General features: G+C 38.7%; 1 protein-coding gene across 1 annotated transcript in view; it reads right to left on the bottom strand.

Moving 5' to 3' along the window:
* MACF1 (microtubule actin crosslinking factor 1) overlaps positions 1–22380 on the bottom strand; it is a 226051-nt gene that overhangs the window by 147688 nt on the left and 55983 nt on the right. Inside the window, exons 7-25 of the mRNA XM_063103580.1 lie at positions 19660–19826; positions 18730–18842; positions 18524–18630; positions 17842–17961; positions 17595–17690; positions 16692–16819; positions 16518–16611; positions 16162–16316; positions 15069–15345; positions 13963–14091; positions 13155–13232; positions 12085–12246; positions 10480–10584; positions 9764–9859; positions 8622–8747; positions 6000–6152; positions 4415–4569; positions 1032–1158; positions 322–505 (exon numbers count right to left, since the gene is read on the bottom strand). Coding sequence (XP_062959650.1) covers positions 322–505; positions 1032–1158; positions 4415–4569; positions 6000–6152; positions 8622–8747; positions 9764–9859; positions 10480–10584; positions 12085–12246; positions 13155–13232; positions 13963–14091; positions 15069–15345; positions 16162–16316; positions 16518–16611; positions 16692–16819; positions 17595–17690; positions 17842–17961; positions 18524–18630; positions 18730–18842; positions 19660–19826 — 2572 coding nt within the window. The remainder of the gene's footprint in view (positions 1–321; positions 506–1031; positions 1159–4414; positions 4570–5999; positions 6153–8621; positions 8748–9763; positions 9860–10479; positions 10585–12084; positions 12247–13154; positions 13233–13962; positions 14092–15068; positions 15346–16161; positions 16317–16517; positions 16612–16691; positions 16820–17594; positions 17691–17841; positions 17962–18523; positions 18631–18729; positions 18843–19659; positions 19827–22380) is intronic.

Raw genomic sequence — 22380 nt, 5'->3', positions numbered from 1 at the left:
ATGAAAGCAAGGCCTTATTTGGGGAACCTTCTGCCTGATCCTAAACTTCACATATTATATTCTAATCTTTAAGGATCCGAACATGTTACATCCACAAGAAAAGAAGATAGGTTCATTAGCAATAACAACTGAAATATCAACAGGCCTTTCCTTCCATGATCTGATTCTGCAAATTCACTTCTACAAGTTTTTCTCTATCTCAAGTTTTCAGCAACTCAAATGGAAAAAGGTAAATGATGTTACTTTGCAGTTTATATCAAAGGTCTAGCCCTTCAAGGCTCTCATTCTACTCTTCTCTCTCCCTCCTCCCAGTGCACACACCATTCTCCATGGACTTCATCAAGTGCTGGAAGTGGGCTTTACAAGCTTCCACCTCCTCTTCTAAACGCAAGCGATCAGCCACTGAAAAGAGCACAGAGTCACGACTATCTTGCAGAAAGTCTTCATAGTGGGCCTGGAGGTTCTTCATAACCTGATGGCACTCCCCTGGTGATGAGGATCGAAGCTAGAGAAAAAGCCAGAAGAAATTTCAATAGAATGAGAACATAACACTTTCTCCTACCTCCTTTTTATTAAAGTCTAACACGTACACAAAACAGTACAGAAACCATAACTGTAAACTTGTTGCCTTTCACAATTGAACTCATCCAGTCATGAGCATTCAGATCAAGAAACAGAACATTACTAGCACCCCAGAAGCATGCCTTGTGTCCCACTGAATGTAATTCTTAATAATTGTTTTTCACTAGTATTTAACAGAACTACATACTGGTGCAGAGATGTTTGTCCTGCAGAATGAGAAGCAGCCTGCAACCTTCTCCCTTTGCCAAGAAGACCAAAGATGTTACTTATTTTCATCAGGAATTTTCTTATCCATTCAAAGCTGGGTCCCTAACCCTGAAATAGTATCCCTGACTCCCCACTTTACTGCATTTGGGTGGAGAGGTCTCACAGTAATGAAAAAAAAAAAACTCCTTCCAAAAAAAAGCTTGTCAATAGGATGTGGACCTGAGTGAAGTTTTCACAATTACCTTCTCTAGGTTCCAGGTCTTTACAAGGTCAAGTTCTTTTCGCAGATAGTTCCAGGAGATAAGGCTTTTGGTGTTAACATGTAACTGGTGCCAAAGGGCCATCACCTTCTGATAAGATTGTTCCACCCTAGAAACAATGCAGAATCCGGGTATAGCTCTTTTAAGACTTGAGCTCCACCTTATAGACCTTCTAGGGAAAAATGTGATTGTAGAGGCAGAACTGAGCTTATATGTTGAGCAGAGAAAGGCAACAAGTCAAATACAAACGCAGAAATCTTTAGAACTAAATTGAGATCTTCAATTTGGATTTGCTACAGTACTATGTATACCATGTTAGCACATACTTAGCAATCTCATAAATGTTACCCGAATGTAATATGATTGTGAGAAGCTAGAGAGAAAAAATAACCAGAGAGAGCAACAATAAAGAAAAGTATAGGGCCGACCCCGTGGCGCACTCGGGAGAGTGTGGCGCTGGGAGCGCAGCAGTGCTCCCGCCGCGGGTTTGGATCCTATATAAGGATGGCCGGTGCGCTCACTGGCTGAGCCCGGTACGCTGGTCACAAAAAGACAAAAAAAAAAAAAAAAAAAAAGAAAAGTATAGATAAAATAACCCCATTTTGAAATGCTTAAAAAGTGATTTGCTGTGTTCTATATATGAGGGTACTTCAAAAAGTTCACGGAAAAATAGAATTGAAAGACAGTACGAATCTTTCCATGAACATTTTCTTTTTTATTTTTTGGCAGCTGGCCTTACTGGCCAAGCTCCAAACCCTTGACCTTGGTGTTATCAGCACCATGCTCTAAGCAAGTGAGCCAACTGGCCAGCCCTCCAGCAACTTTTTGAAGTACCTTTGTATTTATAAAAATGCTAAAGTGTTTAAAAGTTAATAGCAACTTAAGCTCATGTGGTATATAAAAGGAATGAAGGAAGAAAGGGCTTGAAAAGATTTTTCCTTAAGCATCCCATGCCTAATTCACTGTCAACTTCTAGAAGATTTACAAATACAAAGATACATAGACACGCTCACAAACCAAGTTACCTTGAATTTCTTCAGGTTGAGAAGAAAATGTGAGATATAAAGAAGAGAATGGAAAACTAGAAGCCAGAACATCATTTAAATAAGAGACATTAAACCCTTTAGTTTATTTTTCCTCTCTCCAAAAATCCCACTAAAATTTCAGTAAAGTTGAAATAAAAAGTTCAAGAAATCTCGAAAGAATAAAAATACAAAGAAATAAAAAAATAGAAAATAAGATTACATTAGGGAATCAATTTAGGAGGTCCAACATTTGACAAACTGAAGTTCTTGAAAGCAAGAACAGAAAAAAACATAGAGAATGAAATAATTAAAGTAATAGCCCAAGAAAAATTTCTCCAGATCTGAAAAATAAGTTTCTAGTTTGTGTTCATTAGCGCAATGAATGCAAAATGACTCATCCAAAGGTACAGCATCCTTTCAAAGTTTAGAGACAGAAACAAGAGTTTAAAAGCTTCCAGAGAAATAAAGATTTCATTCAAAAGGTAAAAGTATCAATCTGTTTTATATTATGACAGTGGTGGAGGATACACAATTCTATGCATTTGTCAAAACCAATAGTACTGCTCACTACACAAAAGGTGAATTTTCCTGTTATGTAAACGTGAAACCCTAGAAGACAGAAAATAATAGAGCAATGCCTTCAAGGTTCAGTGAAAATAATTGCTAAAAGAATTACATATCTGGCCAATTAATTATTAAGGGACAAGAAAGACATTTTGAGATATGAGAGGTCTCAAGAAATTTATATCCCGTGCAGCTTTTTCAGCAGGCTACTAGAGAGTGTACTCCACCAAACCAGGGAATAAACCAATAAATAAGACTTGGAATCTACGAATCAGTGGGTCCAACACAGAACAGAGGTGAAGTGAATCCCCAGGGAGAAGACAAAGTGAAGTGCCAGAGAGGCAGTACTGAGTTAAGCCTACAGAACAGCTCTAGACTAGAAAAGGAAGACAGCATGGTCCAGAAGAGATGGTTTCAAGAGAAAATAGAAATGAAAATAACTTATGGTATTTGGCCATCTTGAGAAGCCTTTTACAGTAAAGTAGGAGATTTGGGGGATAAATTCATAATATGCAAATCAACAACTAAGCAAACTAAAAAACAAAATAATTATCTACTTTAAGGAAACAAAAGGTTATAAAAGAAAGTAAATAAAACAACTTATTTGTACATATATTCACTCACCTACCATTCATTCTTTAATTCAGCAACCATTTATGAAGTACCTACTACGTGCCAGGAATGGTTCTAGGTGCTTAAGATACAGAGGTAAACAAAACAGATAAATATCTCTAATAGAAAGAGAGAGAGGCAATAAACAAATCTGTTAGGCAGTATGAAGTGTTCTGAAGAAAAATAAGGATGAGTAAAGGAAGTAGAGAGTGACGGGCAATGAGTGGGGATGGTGGTGCATGAGGGGATCAGATGAACTGAATGAAGTGAGGGAGTGAAACGTAAATATCTGAAGCAAGCAGGAAGTTCAAAGGCCTCGAGGCAAGAATATGCTTGCTGTGTTTGAGAAACAGGAAAAAGACAAGAATGGACTGGAGCTGAGTACAAGCAAGGAGAGTGGCAGAGGATGAGTTCAGAGAGGTAGGGCATGACTGTCTCACAATAATCCCTGAGAGTACTATGTGGCTCAGCTGTAAACAATTTAATGTGATGATAAAACAAAAAATATCAATTTAAACAAAAATTGTGATATAACTACATTTGAAAGACAAGGAAATGAGAATTGCATGTGTGTGTGTGTGTGTGTGTAGAAATCTAAATATTAATTTCCTAGAGTAAGAAGTAAATAGGTAATTTCCAAAGTTGAAAAAAAAATCAGGAAATAGTAGAAAAAAATAATGTTATTTAGAAATTTAGAGTTAAAACCCAAAAATATCTACTAGAAGAATTAAAAATAGTTGACTTTGGGAAGCAGAACTCTGAGGTGGGGAAGGTGATGGCTAGTTTTTATTATAATAAGCTTTGTGGTATAATCCAGCTCTCTAAAATATATACACATATTACTTTAATAAAATATAAATTACAGAAAATTAGTTGTCACTACAAAAATTGATCTTCTGAGAGTAAACTGTTTATAACTAAGAATTCTATAAAAGAGAAATATCACTGAACATACTACAATTGTACAGAAGTATTTATAGAAGATCTACTATATGGCGGGTGGTGCAAGACGTGATATCCCTAAGGAGAGGTCTTTCCAAGAAGAAACTTTACAACTTTGTCACTCTGTTTGAGTAGATCACAAATGCAGGTTCATCCCTCCATCAGTTCGCCCAGGCCAAACAACAGAGGTGGCAGCACTGAGTGTCACTTGAGCAAAGTTACCTGCTGGCTGTCTCAATGGCATCCTTATTAGGTGGGGGGATGAGGAAGCAGACTGATGGCACCATTGCCTCATTCCCTGTGGGGCTGATCACTTTCCATTTGGTCCGCTGAGAATTATCTTCCAGTACACACTCATCATTCTTGCAAATAGTGATCTGAATAGACAAATGCACAAGTTATTGCTAATGGATAAACCAAAAACTCATTATTACCTGGTGCCTGATCCCAAGGCTATGAAATCCTTAAGAAGAATTCTGGGTCTGGCCAGTTAGCTCAGTTGGTTAGAGAGCAGTGTTGTAACACCAAGGTCAAGGGTTCAGATCCCCCTACCAGCCAGCCACCAAAAAAAAAAAGAGAAAGAAAGAAGAAAAACTCTGCTTGTGTGAGGGCTCTTGATTTTGACAAAAGATAACGGGTATAAATTCACAACACAGGAAAAGTTGTGATGCCTAATAAATCAAGGAAACAAGTGTTTATTATGTGCATGTTACATGTCAAGTAACTCAGTATATGAGAGTTATAAGGAGACTGTAAGACCCTCAAGAGCAATCTCTCAGCACCAAAAACAATAAGGGTAAAAATTAATGGGACATGAATAATCTCAACACTGCTTTTGTGGTATTTCCTCTTCCTCCCTTCCTATCATCCCACCTAAACCCCTGAAAATATTTAAGGAGTCTGGAATCATCAATTATTTCTCTTGAGAGAGAAGTAACTAAGCATTATCATCCCTATTTTATAGACAGAAATACTGAGACACAGAAAATTACAGTCCATCCTTTTATTCACTCATTCTTTCATATAACAAATACTTATTGAGTGCCTACTATGTGCCTAGAAGTGTGCCACTAGAGATAAAAATTGTACAACGGCAAGCAGATATTCTACATAGTCTATATTCCACATATTCTGATGGTGTGTATAATTACAATACTGTATGACAAATGCAATTTACCAGGCAATGATGGAAAGGACATGACCCAGTCTTGGCTAGAGAGGTAAAGAAAGATTATTCAGGATCTTAAAGCCACATTAAGGAATTTAGATTTCTCTTGAGAAAGAGGAATTTTTATAGGACTTAAGCAGAGGAGTGTCATTTTTCTAAACACACTCGTGGTAGGATAAAGAATGCATTGAATAGGGAGGCTGATATAATAATCCAAGTGAACGAAACTTACGATCTAATTTAGGGTAGTAGCAGCAGAGATGGAAAAAAGTATGTTTATGGGTTATTTACAAGTTACTATTGACCTGGTGGTCCTTAATAGTTGTGGGTGGATAAGAGGGGAAGGAGAGCCAAGAATACCTCCCAGGTGCTACAAAAAAGTATCATTTCATCAATATTTTGGCAACTGGGTAGATGATGATGCCAATCACTAAGGCAGGGAGCAGGTAACGATTGTAGAGTTAAGCTTTTTTTTGTTAGTTGAAATGATAGGAGCAATTTGAGCATGTTGAAATTCTAATTTTAAAATACACTATCATTTGAAAGATCATCTTTCCTTATTATCATAACTCTAACTGGAGGCTTCTCTTTTCCCTTCCTTCCCTCTGGAGCCCAGAGGTACCCATTCCACCTCCTCACCTCAATCTGCCGATAGTCACAGATGGCCTTAACTGAAATGGTGCTCTTTAGCCCATGGTCTGGACTTCGTGGTCTTAGCTGAACAATGGTTTTTGATCTCCCAACAAGACTGGCAACGGAACTTTTGGACTGTATAAGCTGCTCCTTTTCATCCTATGAAATGAGAAAAAGAACAAAAAGACATTAATTAATGTTGCTACTCAGGTGACTAAGTCAACAAAGAAAACTGAGTGCTCCACTCCCTCAGAGAATGTCATTTCTCAGTTAAGTAGGGATCCTTGATGGAGCCATGTTAGATAAAGATTTAGACAAGGATAAAGAAACAAGGAAGAATGTTTCTGTCTTCTACCAAGTGCTTTTGTACTCAAAATTTGCAGCTTTCTCCTATGCCCTTTTCAATAAACCATAAAGCCACATGCAAAAAAACAAAACAAAAACGAACTTCTAGCTTCCAAATACAGCTATATAGCTAACAAAGGATTTTCCCAAATAAGGTTTAGAGACCATGGAAGTTAAAAACAATAATAATAATAATAATAATAGCCATATTATTATTATTTAATTTCTCACTGGTAGAAACTCAGTTCTTCCCTTTCTGCTTAGGAGAAACGACGGTTAAATTATTTGAAATTTTTAAAATAATTATATCTCCCAAGCTCTACTCCAAATATTTCACTTGTTTAAATTGAGTCAAGCTTTCTAGAGTGATCTTAGCCCTTCAACCAACAATCTATAAACCAATGCTGTTGGTGAAGGCATCATAACAAATTATTTAGGGTTTACTTTTTAGTGTCTTGCTGTGCTGTGTTCACATAAATTTAATGGGTTTGAAAGAAATATCATGCAAAAATTGAAACTCACAAATCTCTGCAAACCCAATTATCTTAAAAACTAATGAACTTCTTGTCAGCAAAACTGGTAGCAATTTACTAGCAATTCCATTGGAGAGTAAAAGATAACCTTTATCTATTAACCAGGATGTTTCAAGCCCATTTTGAGATATAAATGTCCCCAGAAGAGGGCTTTCTTAGGATGGATATAGATGCGATGAGAATTAAGAGTTAATAATGTTAAGAAATGCCATTAAAGAGTTAAGAATATGCAAGTAAAGAAAAAGTAATGCTTAAACAAGCTACCTGTGCCTGTCCCCGGGAGCATGATTGGAAGAAATACAACTTTAACTTATTAGTTAAGAAAGAGGAATTGAATATATCAGGGAGACAGCCACACTTCCATACTTGAGAGCTGGTCTACCCAATTCAGGTTCCTTGCAATAAAGATGTCAGTTTCTGTCTAACCCACAGCCAACCATCTCAAGCTCCAGAGACAAAGTGCTCAGCGTGGTATAAGTTCTGAAAAGAACCAGAAGCCAGGACAGATGCTCCCGAACCTGACGGAAAAGCTGAGGAGCAGACCCAGGTGACTCCATGCCCCGATGACGCCGCCAACCCGATGCCCCTGACCTGGAGAGGAGGGAACAGAGCAGCGACCCTCGAGAAGAGAAGATAGAACAACAATTGCAGAGAAGTTACCCTACAGGAAGGTACTCTGTGGGAGGGAGGAGATAATAGCCAAGGATTATATTCCTCCTTCATACTTGTAGTACTGCCAAGAGAGACATTTTAGAGACAACATCTAAAAAGTCAGGTTCTTATCCTTCATTTCAAATTAATTAAATTAATGGTGTAAGCCCATTCATAGGTTACATACATGAAAGTGTTAAAAACAACTACTAATGTTCACAAATGCCCAAATCTAACCCAACAAAGAAATGAACTGTTTTGGGTTATTCTGGTTTTCTTTTTTAGAGTTTTCTATTGAAATGTGAGAATCCCCTAGCTTCTCACAAAGGAAAAGTAATTTCCCTATTGCATACACATTGCTATCTTAATTTGAGATGCAGCTTGAGCCCTGTCTTGCCAACTCTGTGTAATAGACATTCAATGAATGTAATAATTCTGCTGATGATTTTATTACCAGCACACCTGAAGAAATAATTCATGGGAGAAAATAAGTATAAAATTGATTTAGACTAAATACTGAATACAAAAACATTTTTAAAAAGTTAATATTGCTACATATACAAACTGAACAAATATTGTATTATATCTAAATAAGATTTTGATGTTGGCCTTAAAATCAATTTTCTAATACTTCATCATTACCAAAAGAAAATTACCAAGGAGGAAAAAGTTGGCTCAGGCCTATATCATTTTTTTTTTAATTCTCTTTTTCATTAAAAGATAAAAAAGAATTTGATATCAGCTAATCCCCTTCAATACTATTTTTCATGCTTTACACCTCATCCTTGGCTCCAACTATTACATTAAAATAGGAACAATGCAAAGAAAGTATGATGAGCACTAAGTGGCTCAGGGGGAGATGATTAGGCCTTTACTTCAACAACATACCCAAAGAAATCTTATTAACAACTTCCTTAAAGAAAGAAAAGGAAAAAGGAAAGGGACAGAACAAAAGTGATTAAACTCTATTTGAATGTGAGCCAAATTTTATTATAACAATGATCTATTTCCCTGGAGCTTTCAAGGATATAAACAGCAGCAGCTGATAGGGTTTGCCCTGTTTCTCGGAAGTAATCATCCCTATGGATGCACCACTCACCATGGAGTCCTGGAGCAGGTCCTCCAGGCGGGATAAGCTGGTATTGTGGTCACATGAATATTTTCGCTTGATGGAGTCTTGGAGGTTCCTCAAGAATGACTCCAGGTCTCGTGCATCATTGAAGAACTGTAGGAATATAAGGGAGGGATGCCTTATACTGCATTCATCAGAACACCAAGATATTAACTAAAAAGGAACAATCTTACTGTGCAGAGCTGAGCAAAGCTGATTACACTCCCCTGGATTAGTGAAAGTTCACTACAAAGGCTACAGATGTATAAACTGGAGGGCTTAAAAAGCCATGCCAGTAAAATATTAGTGATGATTACCGCAAAATCTACTAAACCCTATAGAAAAGTTAGCCTGTTTCACCCCTCAGAAATCACTCTCTTTCCTCTTGACTTCTAGACAGTGACAACACTTAGCTGTGAGGCACATTTCATGAAAAGCCTAGAGGTCAAGTGATCAAATGTTTCAATTCACTGATATGATTACAAAATGATCAGAGAGATTATTTAATTTAGGACAAAAACAGAGAAAAAAGCTTATTTCCTCCTCCCACCCTCACCTGAAAACAAGCAGTGTACTCTTTCATGTTCTGATAGATTGGAAAAAAATCAAGATCCTAATATTTTATAGCTCTTCTCTTCAAGAGGTAGAGACTATTTCTCCTCCCCTTGAAGCCGGGCATGGCCATGTAACTTGTTTGACCAGTGGCACATTAATAAATATGACAGAGCAGGAAAAAGTGCTTGAGCTCTGGGGCTCTCTCTTGTGGCTTGTGGAACACAGCCGCTTTGTGAGAAAGGCTGTTGGATGGATACTAGAGACACATGGGCTTATACCCTATCACTTCATCCCACTGTCAGACATGTGAGTGATGCCATAAGGGACTAAGTAACCCCTAGCCTGTCTGCCAGCTGCCTGCAGCCATGCATAAGGCAGGCAATCTTAGAACCACTGAGTTGAGCCCAGCCCAAACTGCGAACCTGCAGAATCATGAGCTCACTAAACAACTGTTGCTTTAAGCAACTAAGTTTTGAGGTGGTGGTTGATACAATAAAAGCTAACTGATAAGAGTGTTTTTAACCTCACCTTCACCATACATACGCACACACACACAAACATAAAATCCACCATACCTGAAAATAAGCCGTATTCTCCTTTACATGTTGCTCAACACACAAGCACAGCTGCTTCATCCATTGCAACTGGGACTGGACGGCAGCACTGTAAGCCTGCAACAACAAAGTACACAGACAGAAGGGCATGAGTTTAACACACCCAACATACATGAGTGATGCTTTCTTCCAGGTACAACTCCACTAATGATAGAGAAGCCAGCAGAAGAGACACAAAAGTATTTGTTGGCATCCGATCAATGCTTCCCATGATAAAGAGGCTTGCTTGTTACCCAACATGGTTTTGTAGAAAGAGGTTATTCAGAAAAGGCCTCTTGCACACCTCATTGCAATTAAATGATCTGGCCAGCAAAACCCAGGCACAAATAAATCCCTTCTGGATGCCCCCATTGTTTCTCTTCTCTAGATGAAGGCATCACACCAACAAGAGGCAGGATCTATCTGGACAGTTATTTGAAGAAATATGGCACAAGTTACTTTTCCCCATAAAGTCAGGAGTCAATGTCTCTTCTATTGTTGCTCTTAGTATTCTCCTTGGCCTATCAAAACTGTCTGCAGGCTTTTGAGGACAATAGGAACAGTTTGCGATGAAAAGGGAGAATATCCAAGACAAACAATCCCTGATATTTCCTCCTGTCTGTCAGCAGAACAAAGCCTCTAAATACTTCTGTAACAATCACTGTGCATTTGACCTTCCACATCCTCAAGTCACATACCTCCACTGTCTGCTTGGCTGGGTGGTTCTCAAGTGACAGCAGTTCTGCTGTATCTTGAAGAGACCGAAACACATCTTGTTTCTCTTCCAGTTCCACTGTCAACTCCTAAAAATTGAATTCGATTTTATGGAATAAGTGCTATCAAGGAAGAAGGTAGAAACAAAGAAAAGGCTGTGTTCCCTGTCCCACTTTAAAGGAGCCTACAACACAGGATTGGTGCCAAAATGAGTATAAACATTACATGCCAGAGGATTTCAGAGGAGGGCAAAAATGCTGGGATTATTGGAAAATGATTCACAAAGGACATGGGACCTGAATTAGACCTGAGTACAGTAGAGGAACACAGAATGAGCACTGGTGGCAGAGAAAGGAAAGAACTTGGCTAGAGTGGACAGTTCACGTCAGTACCCATACCAGTACGTGACACCACGCTAGATCACTATCACTGATTGGGTGGCTTTGCTTAGACTCTTCCCTCCCTCCTCTGACTCTAAATTCTGTTAATACTACAGAATCCAATTTAAATGCCAGCTCTTCTGTGAAGCTGGGTACTGGTCCTTACTATCAGACTTATCCATTCTCCTTGATGCTTTCACAGCACTTTCTTTATATCTTTATCACAGCCTAATTCCAGTTCTCATACAGACTTTATTGTATTATAGTTTCCATTCTTTCTTCTTTACTTCAGAAGAATCATGTCATTCTCCTATCAGGAGAAGTTTGTAGTTTTTAAGACCCCTAAATTAATGAAATTAAAGTATCTAAAGTGAGCGTTAATAAAAAAGCTCCCAATTTGCATAGAGTTACAAAATCCTTAATAATCTGCAGAGTGTGGAAATACTAAAAGTATCAAAAATAACCCTATTTACTTGTCTACATCTTTCACTGAAAATAATAAAAAGCATTGTCCCTTTATCTAATGTTGAGTTTCCTTACCATTTTACAAATGAAGAGATTGAGATAAAAAAAATTATTAAATGAATTAAAGAGAATGCAGAAATTTGTGGGACACCAAGAGTACACCCCAGTTAAACAATACTAAGCCCTATACTAAGTGCTTTGCCTAGATTAGCTTATTAAGTCTTACTCTATCTTTTATACAACCCTTTGGTACTATTATCCCATTTTAAATGACTTGGCCAAGGTCATAGAGCTAGTTAGCAGAGAAACAAGAATTTAAATTTAGGGGCTGGCTAGTTAGCTCAGCTGGATAGAGTATGGTGTTATAACATGAAGGTCAACGGTTCAGATCCCTATATCGGTCAGCCACCAAGAAAAAAAAAAAAAGAATTTGAACATAGGTCTTACTCGAAAGTCTATAATCTCAACCACAAAGTTATATTGCTTCCAAAATGACTGAACTTGCTGATTGCTGCTCTATTCACCCAAGACACTGCCTTCCTGAATGTATTCTAAATAAACTAATTCTAGGGCTCTACTGCCCCTTTCTCCATATACACTTCTCACAAAAACAGATGTGAACAGGGTTCCTATTTCTCTCTAGCAGAATGCAATTCCAGAAACCCAAGCTCTCAGCAGACAAGCCCCTCTGTCTCCTTCTGCTGCTATTAAATAAATATGACAGGCCTGCTGTGTTAGACTCACAGAGAAGTAATTTCTCTTGGCTGAGATATTGGGGTTATTGTCACTCCAGTCATATGCTAGTTCCTCCTCCTCTTTCTCATTCAACCAGATCAACTCAGCTGTAGCTCTGGAAACAAATTTATGCAGGCTCTGAAGGTGCCTCATCCGGAAGCTAGAAGTTTCCTAAACAAAGCAAGGATTACAAGGTTACACTGTCAGCCTTTGCATGTAGAAGATAGCACATTTGACATCATAGGAAAGAATAACTGAGGAAATGGATTTAGCCTTGCTTTTATTCTCTGGGTTCTTCTCCATGGATTCAAGTTTTGTACAAGACTCCCAGAGCTACTGTTAATCCTAGGCAGAAGACAGATCTCATAAGGCCTTTGTGGGGCTCCCTGGATAAAGAACGATCCCAGGCCTGTGTTACTCTGAACAATCTTGATAGTAACGAAAAACTACAGATAGGAGGGGAGTCCCCTCTCTACTAATCTCAAACTTTTAGTTTCGGTGTCTCAAAGCACATATAGCCACTGCTTTAGTGAGGCACAATACCTAGGATAGGTTCTACTTATTTAAAACTTTGCAGAGCAATGGTTTCTGACCCATTAAGAAAATTTAGAGGGACTAGCCAGTTAGCTCAGTTGGTCAGAGCACAGCCTTGTAACACCAAGGTCATGGATTCGGATCCCTGAACTGGCTAGCCACTAAAAAAAAAAAAAAGAAAAAGAAAATTTAGAAAATGTTATAATACAGGGCCAGCCCGTGGCTCACTCAGGAGAGTGTGGTGCTGATAACACCAAGGCCACGGGTTCGGATCCTGTATAGGGATGGCCAGTTGGCTCACTGGCTGAGTGTGGTGCTGACAACACCAAGCTAAGGGTTAAGATCCCCTTACCGGTCATCTTTAAAAAAAAAAAAGGAAAAGAAAATGTTATAATATATATGAACAACTGCACAATAAGTGCCATAACCTAATAAACAGAAAACCAAAACAGCGCCAAACCATGAGCTTTCTGAATTAGGGAAGAGAGCTGTTTGGAGGGAATCAGATTCTCCATGAGCAGAACATGGAGTCAGTCAAAACTCACCTTCAATTTACAATACTGTGTCTCCAGCTTTCCAAGAGTTTCAACATAGCTGGTATGAAAATTTTGGGACATCTTTCCCTAATAAGAAGAGAATGAAATAAAAATACATTACAGAAAGAGTAAGTAAACTATATATGTTATGGTTTCAACTATGTAAATATTATGTCTGCACATAGATGAGAATTGGTTGCTCTAAGAAAACAGAAGCTTAGGCAACAAATCTCTAGGTCAGTTTTTATAGCTTGGAGCAGCACTCAGTGGGCAACAGTTCAGCAAGATGACTATGACTCGCAGACCTCACTGTCCTGGGTTTTGATCAATTCTGGGAGGCTCCTGAGCAAAACCTATGCCCAGTGAATCCCAAACTACTCAATTGCTTTTTTCAAGGGTAGAATTGAAATTAAAAAAGGCAAGATAGAATAATGAGTGAGGGAGAAGAGACTGAGTGAATAGTTTCTCCATACCAGCTCTCTATTGCAGATGCGCAAGAGAAAAGAGCATGAATTTTGGAGACAGTGGACCTGAGTTTGGACACTGCATCTGCTACTTACTAATTCTGACCTGAGCATCCAATATTACTTTTCTTGTTAGTAAAAAGGGGTTAATAAAAATACCTTTCTTACAAGGTTATTTCAAAGATTAACAAAGACACTTCATATGAAAAGGGAATTTGTTGTAAAGAGCTACTTATCATTATCATTCTTCTACAGAGCCCCCCTCTCCTTAGAGACAACTGCGTTGTATACACTGTCCCATTTCCTTCTCCACCCCCGTCCCTCTCATAATGTGGATTCTGAACGCCACGCACCTCATACAACCTGGCCTCCTTGACACTGGAGCCCAGTTCTTCTACACTGGTGTGGATGTGCTGCTGTGTTTCCAGCTGCAACTCCACACTAGGCAGGTCATTGCCCCACTCTGCTCGCTCCAGTTTCATCTGAAAAATAAAAAATATGTATGTAATAATTTACTGTGGAGTTGGCAGAAAAAGAAAATGGTCAGAATCAATGTTTGCTAAGGGGGGTAGGTGTAGAGGATTAGGCAAAAGGACTTTTAAACCATCTCCATCATTCCATAGCCTTTTACAGGAATATATGTCCTAATCACCCCCAAGGTGCTGGAGAGCAAACTCCACCAACTATAGTAACAGAGGCAGCCCTTTGCTGCTGCATTACTATAAATTCCTGAATTTACCCCTCAGAAAGGAGTCTTCACAGGTTGAAAATGCTTAACTTAATAGTTTAGGTATTTCCCTTTACAGAGTCTCTTCATTTCACAACGAGAACAGATATAAGAAAGAAATACAAGAAAATACTTAGCTTCATTCATAGTATCAATTATTGGCCAATGGAAGATAATTTTAAAACAGTTAGCTTGTCTTTGGATATTTTTATTTATTGGTACAGGGGGAATTCATCATCTGGGGATGGGAAGAATTTAATATAAAACAAAAGGGTTAGAAGAGTAAGGACAATATCAAATTTGAACAATTTATACTAGAATATATGTAAATTGTGCCCGTTGGAATTGTGGAACATAGTGGCCTTGCTTAAACTTAAGAATTAAGACCAACAACAAAAAATAAAGAATAAACTCCTCTGCCAATGAGGCAATTTCAGATTTATAGACACTGAAATTTTTCCCACAAACTCCACTTACAGCCCAGTTAGCTAAAGGGAACAGAGTCCCAAAGGACTTCAGATTAAAAAAGCAGTTGCTCTTCAGTGTGAAATTATGAGGATTTGAGCTGACTCTATCCATTTAAGATTTAAGGAGAAGGGGCTTTTGGTCCCAGGCAGCATCGATAATTGAGGGAAATCTGTACAAGGGATACAGAACAACCTGGTTGTTAGACAAGTTGCTGTATCCATTAAACATCAGTGCACTGCATAAGCATTTTTGACAAACACCCACCTGCATCTCTTCTACCCAAGACAGTAGTTCATACACAAATCGGAGATTGCCTTCATCTTCAGAGGAGGAGATAGACACAAGTTCAGTCCGAGTCATGGGCTTTCGGAACCAGGAGGTAGAAGAAGAATGGGTTGTCTTGGTCAAGGGTTCTGCTTTCAGGTGAGTAGTGGTTAAAGTAGAGGGTGGAACCAATTCAAGTGAAGTGAAATGGCCCTTCCGGTACAGGTTTGTACACTCTAGACGCAAGGTGACCAGCTCATCCTGCAGACGCGTGACCCTGGAAGAAGAGAAAAGAGGAAAGGACTTAAATCTATGATATGTTTTTTCTCTTTCTTTTTTTGGCGGCTAGTGGTACAGAGATCAAACCTTCATGTCAACTTTTTTTGGGGGATGGGGTGGGGTAGATAACATACTTTTAAAAATAAAATCTTCCCTATCCATTTGACAAGAAAGTGGTAAAAATAAAAATGAGATCATATCAGGAAAAGTGATTTGAAAAAGAAAAAGCGTTATGTGAATGCAAGGTGATATTAACATCTTCACCTAATTCAGAATCGCCTTCAAGGCAAATGTCAAACTACAGTGTTAATTGGAGGGAAGCAACCCAATGCCTATTTATATAACTCCTGGATGGTATAACAGAATAAACAACGAATCAGGGGTCAAAAGATATGGATCCTAGTCTTGGCTCTGTACAACCTAGCCATGTGGCTAAGCCATGGGACTTTAGCCAGTCCTCATCTCCTCTGTGGTATCAGTTTCCTCTTCTATAAAATGAGTGCACTGGATCACCACATTCTAAACCAGCTGTGTTATCACAGTCCTGCAGGTCACTCTGAAAATTGTGGGGATGTTATAAGATGCCACAATGACTGGGGGAATCCTACAGGTCCTTAATGAAAGAAGCCAGCAATAATAGAAAACTGTCTTCCACCACAAGAATTTTCCTGCCCCAAATACTTGTACTATACCCCCCTGAGACACTGACTTCTAAGGTCCAAGTTATAAGATTCAAGGCCTGACTCTTGATCTACTGTTGATCCATGAGCCTCAACAGTAAGGAAGCTCTCTGTATGAATCCCATGTTCCTCACCTAAAAGCCAGCTCTTCTAACTGGTAGTAATTTTCGTCGCGTAGGATCTGCAGATCCACCTGCAGCTGCCTGATGAGACCTTCACACTCCTGAATGTACATGATGACATCTGACTCGCATTGTACTGGTTGTCCTGATTCCAGGTGAGCAGCATCCTGAGACAGAAAGGGAGAATAAGAACAGGAAACTTCCACTGCTCCCACCCACTAGGAAGATGGAGCCAAGGGGCCCACTGGAGTTCAAAGAAAGAGGAAGTGACACAGTTGGATTCCTCAACTGTTAACTCTGACCATTAGAACAGAGGGTGAGAAATGGAAAACATGTGACATAAGATGTGGGACCAGACAGAGACTTACAGCCTGCAGTGTATTCTTAGCTAGTGTCAATTTTTCTTCACAGTTCAAAGCACCATTCTGGATTTTGTTTGCAATCTGTAGCAGCAATTCCAGCCTAAAATAAGGTAAAAACCATAGTCAAGTGCAAAGTAGTCCAGTAAGTAACCTCAGATCACCCTCAGGCTCTGGACCCACCTCTCCACAGCTGGTCGAAGTGATTTCTCTCGCTCTAGCATCTCAATAATGAGCTTTCCCCACTCTTCTTCCACATCGTTAGGGTGATAACCTTGAGGCAGTTTAATTCGGCCAAATTCAATCCACACCTGCAAGAGATATTCTTTCAGTCCAAAAATATAGCCATGCCCTCAGGCAAAGTTTTCATTTATTCTTTGTATATCACTTCTTGCTGTTTTAACCAGCCAGTTAGAAGTTTCTCCCATTGTCTAATGTGGGAAAACAATCAAATATTTACAATGCCTCACTCTGAAGTGAGGAAAAAAGAAAAATCACCTCTAAAATGTAGGGACTACCTGTTTTGAATCCTTCCATTCCTTTTATACTTTGTATAGATCCTCCTGTCCTCTCAATAGTCCCCATTGTGGCATGGTTAAATGCCCATCTCTACAGCTTCAAATTCTCTAGGAATCAAAATGTGAAAGGAAGTCTCTTTTCTTTCTACCACAGGGAAAGATTTAGCTTTCCTCCAAGAAGCAGGAAAACTCATCCACAAAACTCAAGATATCTGAATAAATAGATGTTATTTTTTAATAAGTCTCTTTTAAAATACAGATGGTTGATATTGCCCCTTAACCACAAATTTTCAAGACCAGCCTGAGACTGATACTTAGTATATTTGTCACCCTGAAGATATTGCTATTAATTCAGGTTGGGGAGAGAATATACTCTGGGAATACGGCCAATCAAGAAGCAACAACAGGGCTGGCCAGTTGCTCAGTTGGTAGAGCACAGTGTTATAACACCAAGGTCAAGGGTTTCAATCTCCATACTGGCCAGCTGCCAAAAAAAAAAGGGGGGGGGGGAGCAACAACAGTGCAAACCAGAAAACCCCAAGTCTCAACAAAGGATTAGCTTCCTTACCTCTAATAATTTATATAATTCCTCAATTCTTCCTTTTTCTCTCTCCTTGGCCAGAATTTCTGTTTCTTTGAAGTGTATATATTGGTTATAAAGTGCCTACAAAATTAATATTTGGTGAATAAATGAATGGATACCAGCAACCAGGCCCAATTTTTCATGTCACCTCACCCAGAAGCCAGCAGCAACAAGCTCTGAGATTTACCTCCTAAAAAGAATTTATAAAAATATTTTAAGTCCGTGACTTTACCTTTAGTTCAACAGGGTTCTGGGGAAAAGATTTATCTGACATCAGTATTGTATGCTGTTTGATCCAGGGAATGAGGGAGTCCACTCGGCTTTGGTATTCTTGCCACCTGGAGTCTACTTCCTATTGCCAAAAGGTAAACATCACACACTTGCTTAGCAATATCCCAAACAAGCACAGAAGAAAGTAGCTCAGGCCACCCCAAACCATACCAAATCCTTTTCCTCTAATGGCCTAGACAGCTGCTCAGTTTAATGCTCACAGTCCCAGTTTTGAAGCTCCTCAAGGGCTCTCAGGATGGGATTCAATTTCCTGACATCTAGAAAGGCCACAAACCAAGCTACTAAAAATATTCAGAAAAGATCCATAATATACCAAATCAAGATGTTAGTGGCTGAGAAAACACTGCCTGATCTTGAATTATAGCTGGTGATGAAATGAACATTCTTCGCTGGCATTTAGCATTCTTTGCTAGATGCCACAAAATTAGCAATATGTAGACTCATTCCCAGGGACGAATGACAATGTCCATGTATGATAAAGATAATGTGGATTCATTTTGCTCTGTATAAAAGTGCTCTGTATACAATGAGTGCTTAAGAAACATTGTCTAAACAATGCATTCCACCCAAACAAATCAAAGACAGAAGGTATTTCAGGAAAATGTTTTTTTGTTTTTTTTTACCGTAGCACCGATCCCTTCACCACCCTCAGGGACTTTAGGGAAAGCATCATAAATTGAAGACACATAAGTGATTACAGACTTTTCATCTGGAGATGGCACATCCACATCTGAGAGAGAATGAACAAGAAATTTCTCAGAACAAAGGAACCTTCCAGGAGAAGGAACAGTGAATGTATGTTGAACACTCAAGTTCAATGAATGCTTACCTTCTGCATCCAGCAATCGGGTGACTCCCAGTCTTTCTGCCACTTCGAAAGCCTGTTCCAGATTCTCTCGGTTACTTTGGATTTGCACCCTCTCCATATCTACCAGATCAGGTCTGTAAAAGTCCACCAAGGCACATGAAAGGCCATCATCTACACATCACACGAAAACTTCTTACAAGTTCCCAGAACTGAAAAACACTGAGTGAGTTAGAGAGAATGCAGGAGGTTTACAAGGGTACTAACTCCATTTTTAATTACATACCAGGAGTGCAGTGCTCCCAAATTCTAAATTTACACAACAGTGGGTTCGTGGGAAAGGTATTATAAACAAGTACCAAAAATTGGGGCATGTTTACGGCCACGAAGAACTCAATAATTCTGATTTTTAAAATTCAAAATAATAAGAACTCAGTAGTTTTGTCATTCAAAATTCCTGTCTTCCTCACTTGCCTCACTCCAGCCACCCGCTGTTCCTCATCCAGTCCAAGCAAGCCCTGACCCAGGCCCTCTGCACTTGCTATTTCCTCCAACTGGAACACTCTGACCCCAGAGGCCTGCATGGCTCACTCCCTCTTGGCTCTGTTCCAATGTCCTCATCAAATAGGCCATCTCTCAACACCCTGTTCAAAATACCACAACCTCCTGTCACTCTCTATCCCTCCATTGCACTTACCACCGTATGACAGCGTATATTTGTTTATTGCCTTTCTTGCCACTGATAGGTAAGCTCCATGAGAGCAAGAACTTTTGCTATTTTATTCACTGCTATATGTGCCCAGTGCCTAGAATAGTAGGAGTTCAATAAATATTCCTTTTTCAAGTGAATCAGAGCCTTGATTCTTGGTTGAGGGGGAACACAGCATTATAACTAATTACAAACAAGAGATGAGAAGAAGTCCTGCAGGAGTACTGACATTCTACTGTATTTACCTGTATCGGTGAATAAGTGCATTGAACATCTTCCCATCACTCCAGCAGGAGGAAAAGTTGGTGCACTTGATTCCTGTGTAACCAGCTGTTACCTTCTGGGTCCACAGGAGTAGCTTCTCCTTGGCTGACATATCTCCTGATTCCCCACTAATGTAGATGTCAGAGATCTGCCAAAAAATAGGACATGGAGAAATTTAGTATAAATAAGATGAAGACTTTTAACCTTCTCTTCCCAGTACACTATGGCTCTTAGAGGAAGAGGGAGATCTAAGGCTGGCAGCTCTTTAGATGACAACTTCAATGTTTATCCACTCTTTGGTAATCAAAGAAATGTAAATTAAAACCATGAGAAGTTATTTTCCATCTATCAAGGTAGGAAAGGTTTGCTTGTTTTTAATGATACTATTCAGGATTGGAGAGAATATCTAAAATTGGGTATTCTCACACGCTGCCATAGTGAGACTACAAATGGCATAACTTCTCTGGATATCAGTTGTGAATCAAAAGTCTTAAAACATACATACAACTTGATAGGAAATCATCAGAGATATGTACAAAATATTTTATACAAGAATGTTTATCAAAACATCATAAACATGATATAGCAAACAGTTATAAAGAGCTTAAACTCTAATAAGGGATTCATTGGTTACAGATTATAGCACATAAGCAGAATAGGATTCTTTCTAGTACTTAAAAAGGTACTTAGAAAAGGGCTGGCCCATGGCTCACTTGGGAGAGCGTGGTACTGACAACACCAAGCTAAGGGTTAAGATCCCCTTACCAGTCATCTTTTTAAAAAAAAAGTTACTTAGAGAAATTTAATGACATAGAAAAATGGTCACCAAAAAGAAAAAGAATACAAACAAAATAATATATATAGTAATCCTGCTTTTGTATAAAAGATATACAAAATATATATTCAACTATGTAGTCATATATACATATACATATGCATACATGTGCATATATGTATGTGATACAGATGCAGATACCATATGTGTGTGAGTGTAAATACTGGAGAGAAATGTACCAAACTAGTAATCACAGTTTATCTGTGAGTGATTGCATTACAGGTGATTTTTATATTTTCTAAATTTTCTACATCATGTACATTTTTATACAAGAAAAAAAGCTATTTTAAGAAATCTCCAAAATATAGCACAAGACCTACTTTAAGAGAGATGGTGGTGCAGGGAGAGGAAAAAATGCATACTTCAGTTCCACACAGACCTGGATTTAAATCCCAGCTTGACCAACTGCAAACTCAATTATCACATCTGTAAAGTGGAATTAAACCTACCACCTTTTTAGGGTTGCTGTGATAATCAACTAGATTATATACATTAAAGCCCCTAGCCCAAACTCAGGGTTATGCTCAACAAATAGAGTTCTCTTCCCTCTTCCTTGTATGGATGACAGTCTTCCTTCAATTCTTACTTGTCTATAGCTCCTACAGCACTGACAGTTTGTATCATCATTTAATTAAATGTTATTTTGCATTACTGTTATTTCATATATTTAATCTTATCTCCCCAAGACTGTAGGTTTCCTAAGGGGCTGGCACCATATCTTTAATCAGAGCTATCTAAAAATGAATAGCACCCCCTATGAGGGAGAGCTCCTTGCCATTAGATATCTTCAAGCAGAAGCTGGGACGCTGTGGAAAAAATGACCTCCCACTCTGAGACTCAGTGATCCTTTCATATATTGCCCATTGCAGCAAGAGTGCTGGTCATATGGTGGCAACTTAACAAATTTTAATTAATAATCACTTGGTTTATAAATGAAATAATAAAAATAAGTGAATAAAAGTATTTGGGGGTAAAGCCTTCCTAGAATCCTGAGACAGGTTACCTCTTGGACAGCACACTTAGAGAATTCAAAGCAGTGTGTAAAGTCAACTAAGTTTAGGCTAATGTTAACAATGGTTGTGTACCCTGTAGTGGGACTATGAATAATTTTCTTTCTGCTTTTTTTTTATACCTTACTTTTATAATAAAAACTATAAACTGATCTTTATTAACAAGAAAAAGCACAAGCCTTTAAATCAAACAGATTTGTGTTTGAAAAGAGGCATTTACTGGGAACTTAACCTCAGGCAAATCACTTAAGCCTCTTGCACCCCATTTTCTCCCTATTTAACACAGGACAGTAACTTTCTCATAGGATCATTATAAGGATTAAAAAAGGTGATGTAGGTAGTGCCTAGGGAACACATGTGGGGTACTTCAGGGAAAAAATAGAATTAAAAGACAACAGGAATCTTCCCATGAGCTTTTTGAAGTACCCCCATATTTCCTTCCCATAATAATAAAACAGCATGTCCAACTCAATTTTTGGTTTGGGTGTTTGGGACAGGGAAGGCACTAGCATTCAACAGAACATGCTGGTTCTTAGTTGTCTCTCTCAGGTGTAGTATCCCTGGTGGTCAGCACAAGGGGGCAATCAAGCGTCCAAATACTAAATTTATAAATTCAACTCATAAGAGATGATGAGATTAAATATTAGCAGAAGATACTTTCAAATCAGAAAAACAGGACTGAGAACTTTAATACTTTATTAAGAATAAAAGAAAGCTGCAGACTACTAAATGTTACTAAGATGTATGAAGAAATATTGTGAGGATGGGGAGCTTGTGTGGAGTCTAGAAAAGGGGAGCCAGGAAGTGCTGCCTCCACACCTGCGACGGTGTCCTAACCAAGAGATTCAAGGGGAGAG

This window comes from Cynocephalus volans, chromosome 8, assembly GCF_027409185.1.
Source record: "Cynocephalus volans isolate mCynVol1 chromosome 8, mCynVol1.pri, whole genome shotgun sequence".
Classification (NCBI taxonomy): Eukaryota; Metazoa; Chordata; class Mammalia; order Dermoptera; family Cynocephalidae; genus Cynocephalus; species Cynocephalus volans.
The sequence above is the reverse complement of the archived record's forward strand: the minus strand, read 5'-3'. Positions and strand labels throughout refer to the sequence as shown.